General features: G+C 31.0%; 2 protein-coding genes across 3 annotated transcripts in view; one reads left to right on the top strand and one right to left on the bottom strand.

Moving 5' to 3' along the window:
- Positions 1 to 2,534, top strand: part of LOC102678159 (alpha-tocopherol transfer protein-like) — a 12,919-nt gene extending 10,385 nt beyond the window's left edge. For both annotated transcript variants that reach the window (XM_031509665.1, XM_006614020.2), the window contains 4 exons: positions 949 to 1,122; positions 1,246 to 1,799; positions 1,929 to 2,079; positions 2,252 to 2,534. In XM_031509665.1, the coding sequence (XP_031365525.1) occupies positions 949 to 1,122; positions 1,246 to 1,799; positions 1,929 to 2,079; positions 2,252 to 2,280 (908 nt within the window). In that variant the 3' untranslated portion in view covers positions 2,281 to 2,534. The remainder of the gene's footprint in view (positions 1 to 948; positions 1,123 to 1,245; positions 1,800 to 1,928; positions 2,080 to 2,251) is intronic.
- An 852-nt stretch (positions 2,535 to 3,386) lies between these two features.
- LOC102678026 (alpha-tocopherol transfer protein-like) overlaps positions 3,387 to 7,838 on the bottom strand; it is a 5,165-nt gene continuing 713 nt past the window's right edge. Inside the window, exons 2-6 of the mRNA XM_006614019.2 lie at positions 6,669 to 6,760; positions 6,309 to 6,554; positions 5,620 to 5,814; positions 5,052 to 5,223; positions 3,387 to 3,706 (exon numbers count right to left, since the gene is read on the bottom strand). Of these exons, the coding sequence (XP_006614082.1) occupies positions 3,669 to 3,706; positions 5,052 to 5,223; positions 5,620 to 5,814; positions 6,309 to 6,554; positions 6,669 to 6,760 (743 nt within the window). The 3' untranslated portion in view covers positions 3,387 to 3,668. The remainder of the gene's footprint in view (positions 3,707 to 5,051; positions 5,224 to 5,619; positions 5,815 to 6,308; positions 6,555 to 6,668; positions 6,761 to 7,838) is intronic.

Raw genomic sequence — 7,838 nt, forward strand, 5'->3', positions numbered from 1 at the left:
TCGTCGTATGATTACTCAGCTTATCTGTGTAAGTAAATTAAAAAAGTGAAGCGTGCGCGATCGGTAGTAGCGATGCGAGCAAGCTGAATGACACTCGGCCGAATTTATTATTCGATTCTCCTTGCGCTGCGGAAAACTGTGAACCGTCGTGTGTGTGTGTGTGTGTGTGTGTTTGCGCGTACATGCGTGCACAAATCGAGAACAAGAAGAGAGAAGCTGAAGGAAGAGGGAAAGAAAAAAATTTGAAAGGTGAAAGATATGGAAAGTTAGTATCGAGGATTATTATATTCTTATATATTTTCGTTATTTATTATGGTTTCCTTTTCTCGAAAGTAGCCGTGTGAAAGTTTGAATCTTCGCTCGGATAATATATCAGATCTTTTATTTTCTCCGCGAATAATTTTATATCTTATTTGCAAAGATATGGACGCGATGGATATGTTTGTTTATTATGTTTGCAAGAGGCGATTTGTTTCAATTATGTCGAGTTATTAATTTCGAATTGTCAAAAGATCAAAAATTAAAATTATTTTATATATATATATATATGTATTAAAGAAAAGAATTGAATGGATATTTCGTGTTTAGAAATTTCAAATGTTGTTTTGTCATAATTTTCTTGTTTAAGAAATATATGTGTTTACGAAAGGAATGATTTACATTTATGATATACATTGAATCGTTTTACCAACGAATACCATTATGTAATATAATTGTATCCGTGATACGAAAGAAGTAAAAAATTATATGAACCCTTGTTAAAAATGGAAAATCATTGTTAGTAGGAAGGGGGAAATTAGATTGCTATTGTAATCATTCTAATTACATGAACGTATCCCTCTTCGTTCCCCACTCATTCCTCCACATGTAGATGAAATTTCGTTTATAACGTATTAGTGACAAGGATGATGATAAATACACGTTTACAATGCATAAATTTGTTATTAGGAACTACGTTGACCGAATGGGATAAACTTCCTTCCATCAAGGTAGGCGACTTCACGCTCGAGGTCGAATTTGGGCCACCTGGCAAGGAGTTGCAAGAGATAGCGAAGAACGAACTTCGAGAGACGCCCGAACTTCAGAAGGATGCGATCGCCCGACTTAGGGAATTGTTAAAAGGTGACAAAATTATAATCGATTGTAGATGTAAAATAAAAATAGAAGAAAAAAAAAAAAACCTCAATTCTCCACGATTCTAATTTCTTTTTTTTTTCTCTCTTTTCCTCTTTCTTTTCTCAACAGCCGAGACAGATTTGAAATGCCCCGTGGAGAACGACGCCTGGCTGATCCGATTTCTCAGGCCTTGCAAGTATTATCCGGAATCGGCGTTGAATCTGGTTAAGAATTATTACAATTTCAAAGTGAAGCACTCGAACGTCTACGACAATTTGAAACCGAGCAAAGAGAAAAATATATTCGAGCAAAACATTCTGTCTGTGTTGCCGAATCGAGATCAAAATGGGCGAAGGATACTGGTGATAGAGTTGGGGAAGAAATGGAAGCACAACAAGTGCAGCCTGGACGAGGTGTTCAAGGGTTGCGTGCTGTACGTGGAGGCGGCCATGTTGGAGCCGGCCACTCAGATCGCGGGCGCGATAGTCGTTTTCGACATGGACGGGCTCACTCTTCAACAGGCTTGGCAATTCACCCCCGCGTTCGCCAAAAGGATAGTGGATTGGCTGCAGGACGCCGTACCGCTCAGAATAAAGAATATACACATCGTTAATCAGCCATACGTGTTTAACATGGTGTTCGCGCTGTTCAAACCGTTCCTTAGGGATAAATTGAAGAACAGGGTAAGTTGACAGCCCATTTCTTCGAACATTTTCTGAAAAAAAAAAAAGAAAAAGTAGATTTAATTTTGTAAAAACTGAAAGTAAAAGTGAAGGTTTGAGATATCAATGCTTGGCTTCGATTACTTGCAGCTGATCTTCCACGGCAATGATCGGAAATCGTTGCACCAATACATCTCCCCCAAATGTTTGCCAGCCTGCTACGGTGGAAACTTGCAACTTCCTCGTATAACGGGGCCACAATGGTTGGAATTGTTATTATTATGCGACAAAGAGTACGATGGTACGACAAATCCTCTTGATCCTCTTCTTCAATTTCAAATAAAAGCACTAAAGAAATCGAAGCGCAAAAAGTTATTCGTTATTGCTGGATATTGAACGAAGAAGATGTTATTTTATATTTCGAATATTACCTTTTTTTTAATAATAATTGATCCTTCTCTTCTCTTTTCCAGCAATCAACTCGTACGGTTATAAGAAATAATTCATCCGTTTCGATGCGCCTTCATGCGAGGATGTAAAAAGAGAGATGATGTGAAGATATCAATTTTTTCTTCTTCTTCTTCTTTTTTTTTTTTTTTTTTTTTTTTTTTTGGGAAACTTTGTCGGCTGTGGACTTTCTCGTTAACACGCTGATCTGGATTCAGCGCATAGCCTACTTAGTTATCTGTTATTATCTGCTTATAAGCGGATCATTGCTAGTTTGACCTTTTATAATATTATTGCAATTTAAATTATACGATGAATTAAACAATGATACTTTTTATGAGAGGAATGGGAAAAGAAGTACAAACTTTTTCCAGTTTATTGTATTGTCCATATTATTAAGATTAGAATTAGAATATTGTTATCGAGAGAAAGAGAGAGAGAGAAAGAGAGAGAGAGAAAGAGAGAGAGAGAGAGAAATTTAATTCTTCTAAGGGATTTTATATATTATATAAAATTATATTTTAAGATAATTTTGTACGAAATAATTTTATTATTTATAATATTATTTTTGTATTACTTTAATGTTATAATGTTTCCTTTTTTTTTTTGTGAACTTCTCTGTTAATAGATGAAATCGATTTAAATTTATCGTTATTAATAACTTGATAATTTAAAAAAAACGAGAAGTCTTTCAAAAGGCTTCACAAGTTATTACCAGCTGATATATTTAATAAATTTGTAAAACTTGTTGATTAATTTATTGTCAGGACAAAGAGGTTTATCTCAAGGGTATACGCTTATGAAATATGTACTTAATTAAAAGATCCTGTTATATATACGAATCCGTAATTATATACGATAATTGTATCAAATTCTGCAACTATTTCTTCCTGAAGTGAAACATTTTTATTCCAATTATTTTTCAATCAAAATATTTTTCGTTCCTTTATAATCAATCAATTATGTGATAAACGATCAATAATTGTTGCAATCATCACGATGAGACGTGATAATTTTGCGGATTAAATATAACTTTTATCGAAAAAAAATGTGGAACGATAACATTAATGTTTCATTTATTATTATTACGCTCAAAGTTAATTGAAAAATTTATTTTATTATATCAATAATAAAAAAAAAACAAATACAAGCTGATTACCGTTATTTTTCGATATTATTTTTATTTTTTAAAATAAAAAAATTACCCACACACACACAAGAATGAAGATCATCGATCCGTTGCAACAATAATAGAATTCGGATCTCTGATCTTCCTCCATTTATTCCATAAACCAGTTTGATACTCAAATTATGATTTATTCGAATTCTCACCATCGATTTTACCCTTTTACCCCTTGTTTCGATCACATTGAGATCTATCAACAACGTTACCTTGAAACTGGTTACTTCATCGCATTTTAAATCGATTCAGCAATCCTCCAATCATTTTTCATTCACAATATATCCAAATTTATTGGCTTCTGTAACAAGAAAATTCGAAATCGTTCATGAAGCGAGTTTATGAATAATTTATCGTAAAAAAAAAAAAAAAAAAAAAAGAAAAGAAATACAATAAGCAAAATCAAAAAATATCATAATTATACTCACTGAATAGGATATTAATCTAATTATTAATCTAATTTAATTCTTTCTTTCCAGTTTCCTATATTATCAAACTGAAATGGAAGCTATTTTATCGCCGTTTATGCAACAAAAAAATTTGAGAGAGATAATTTGAGATCATAATTGGAAAATACTATCTATGAAATTATATCTCATCATCGATAAAAATTATTAATAATTTAAAAAATTGAGAAAGATAATTTAAGATCATAATTGAAAAATACTATCTATGAAATTATATCTCATCATCGATAAAAGTTATTAATAATTTAAAAATTTTCTTTTCCAATGATAAACTTTTAACATCTCATCGTCAAACATTCTTATTTATTTTTTACAACGAGTAAAAGAACCAATAATAATTTTCAAAAGTAAAATTTTTAAACAGTATTTGTCAACGATTGCAAAAATTATAACATATAATTAAGAATATATTTAACTACGCTTTTCTGAAGCGCAATTAATTTTTTTTACACGACAAACAATTTTATATTTATATATCCTGAAACTTGGAATTATCTGTCGACGAAGAAAATTATACGATTTATTATTATTACGCAACCAAGTCTGTTCGGCAATAGTACGTTACGCGATGTAACTATGTACGTAGCATGTGTAATTACACGTGCTACGAATATATCCACAAAAATAGAATATTACTCAAGGTTAATATCCAACTATCAGTAGATCGATCTACAATGAGAATTGTGATTTTTATATTCATCATATCATCATATCATTATATTTTTGAATCGCGAAGGATTATCATATCGAAGACATTAGAATTATCAACAATATATTAGAATAGACTGAAATATGCCAGGACTAATTTACTTACTTTTCTGAAATCATTATTTAAATATAAAATAATTATTATTGGATGGATGGATCACATTAATAATTAAAATTGTAAATGATATATAATTAATCGTAGAGGAAAACATGAAAATTATATTTTATTGACTTGCAAAAATTTATATCATCAAAGAACTGCGCTATTCCACGAGAATTGATTTACAAGTATTATTTGATCGATAAAAATTCTACTTCGATAAATATTGTTTCACTCGTTTACCAATGTATTTTTTTCCAATCTTTATTATCGATATATATGTTTATATATATATGTAGTACGTTTTATATAATATTTCGTTAATATTTCAAATAAAAAAATAGAATATAAAATGAAAGGATGTGGATTACCTTCGAATTTTTTCTCGAATTTGTGCATATATTCATAGATGTGTTGGCCGATCGGCTCGTTCGGCATCTCGAGTTCCCCGCCAAACTCGGTAGGTAAATTTTTCACTCCGAGGATAGAGATCAAAGCTTCCCTGTCGGTTCCGTGAAAGTGAAGCCTCTTGCGTGTCTTCTCCTATAAAAGTATTCTGATGTAAATTTCAAATACAATAAAAACATAAATTTTCGCAAATCACGGCGATATATTTAAATTATGCATGCATTTACTAGTCCATCCTCAATTCATATTCAGACATTAATTATCCACCTGCAAGGAAATTATTTCACAGAAATATTATTAAACTTATTTCTTTTTTTTCTCGATTAATCCATAATTTGTTATCAATCGATCAATCAATATGAGATAAAAGTATTGCATTAAAATCTTTTTCTTTTTTTCTGTTTTACTTCGTTTAAAAGAAAGAAAGAATCTTAAATCTTAATCACGTTTCAAATATATTATCGTATCATTTTTTTAATTTTTTTAATTAATTAAATTTTATGAAACTGATAAAATTGTATAAAACAGTACCAGAAGAAAAGGTTTAAAAATAGCGTAAACCATCTTGAATATGAAGGGTTGATTCACTATGTGTATACCCTTTATTCGAGAGGGTAAACATCTCTGTAGCCATTCGGTTACCGCCGCGGCGAAACTCGGAGTGATATGTGTGATATGGCTCAATGAAAACCCGGCCATATTTATAATCGTGTGCATTCCGCAAATCTGGAAGAGAACAAATTACACATGAGAACGTGGGAAGAATGATTTGAATATTATTTGAAAATAAAAGAAGAAATAGAATTAGAAAGAAGGAAAGATAAAATTAAATATAATTCGAGGGAAGGGGGAAATAATAATGATTAGATAGAAATAAAATTAGAAAGAAGGAAAGATAAAATTAAATAAACTCGAGAGAAGGGGGAATAATAATGATTAGACATTTTTTTCAAAGTGGTATTAGGTAGGCTTGAACGAAGCGTACTTTTCTAACGACACCAAATACGTACTTATGAAGGACAGCACGAATTATTGCGCAATTCAGGTTAGCCTTCCCCTCCCCCCTAGAATTTAACGATATTTCGAACAAGATTTCGTCTCTACACTACGAGTTTTTAGTCTTAGCAAACCACTCTACTCTTTTCATCTTTAAGCGTCTCATCCTTGATGAAAAACAGAAAATCGAATCGATCGTAAACCTCGAGTTTTCGTCGACGTACCTGCGTTTTCGGCTCGTTTATAGCCATTTCTATTAACAATATCGTCGATCGAAATATCTCATCGCCGCTTATTAGTTTTGGATTCCATCGTTTCCCAGTGTTAATTAAAATTACTCTGCAACCGTCTGCCGTTCGATCTGGTAACGATATCGTGATATCTGAGTTTAACACTTTTTGCTCGTTGCTGGGCGTGAGATCGAGATAGAAGCGAGGATTGTTCAACTTGAATTTGTAATATCTTTTCATCTGTGAAATCGAAACGATTTTTTTACCACACCGGTTATTATTTATATTTAGAAAAGAAAAAAAATGTAATTTTAATATACAATCGATGATAATAAGAAAAAGCTTTTTGCTCACCAACTCGAAACTATTCTTTGGATACCATTTGCAAGGACGCAGGAATTTTTTGTAAAATTCATCGTCATCCGGGACGACGAGATTGGATTCAGCTGAAAAAAAAGAAATATGTTGGAGAACGTAATTACACTTGATCGTATTATTTGCACGGAAAAGATTGTAATTCTTTCAAACGAGCGATTATCTGATTATAATCATTGCATTTGTATATTATTGCGTATCGTGCGAAGAAGGCAATCGACCATCAGGATGTTTTATTTTTTGTTATAATTAACATTTGATATTTTACAGAATTAAATATAAAAATAAAAAAAAAATATTATGACTATTATATTATATTTGTCGATTATATTCTCTGAAATATAACCTTGACTTTCGTTTAAGATCTTCGAGAAAAGAATATTGATCGAATTTTCGATAGAGTGAAATTTTTATTTACACGTGACCGGTTGCTCAACATGTAGAAAAGTACACGATGGAAAACACAGATTCGTTTACGACATTCCTTTCTTCGATGTAACACGATTACCTTAATATGTTTAATTTAAATTATTGTCTAATTTAAATTAACTTTTACTCGAAAAATAATTTTCGTGTAAAAGTCTTTATATTCAATCTTCGATATCTTAAACGAAATTTTTACTACCATTACTTTTTTTAATTATTTCTTCGTTATATTGTAGAACGTATTTTTTTTTATTGAAAATTACAAAGTTCGCGATAACGAAATATATTTATCGCGATCGATAATTACAATAATATTTTAATCATTTTTGCAAAAAGATAAGACGCTTTGTTACCCGCCAAACAAATATAAATTTCAATGAAAATTTTTAAGATTATCATATCCTTTGTTCCTTTGTTTTACAAAAAAAAAATTGTACAAACAAAATCTATCTAAAAGATCTAAAATATATATATTATAAATAGTTCTTCGATTCATTTTTCCATTTTCAATTTTCGATCTAATTTAAAACACGTAAATGGAGGGAAGTGCGAAAGCAAGCAAAAGAAATTGTCCACGTTTGTCCATGTTTGCTCGGTATCCCGAAGAGAAAGCTTCTCGCGTCCCAAATGAAAAAAAAAAATACTTCCTCTTATCTATTATTCTAGTCATCTCTGTCTTATTATACAACGGCACGAGGCGAGAAAACGAAAAAAAAAAAAAAA

This window comes from Apis dorsata, unplaced genomic scaffold (genome assembly GCF_000469605.1).
Source record: "Apis dorsata unplaced genomic scaffold, Apis dorsata 1.3 scaffold_169, whole genome shotgun sequence".
NCBI classification, from domain to species: Eukaryota; Metazoa; Arthropoda; class Insecta; order Hymenoptera; family Apidae; genus Apis; species Apis dorsata.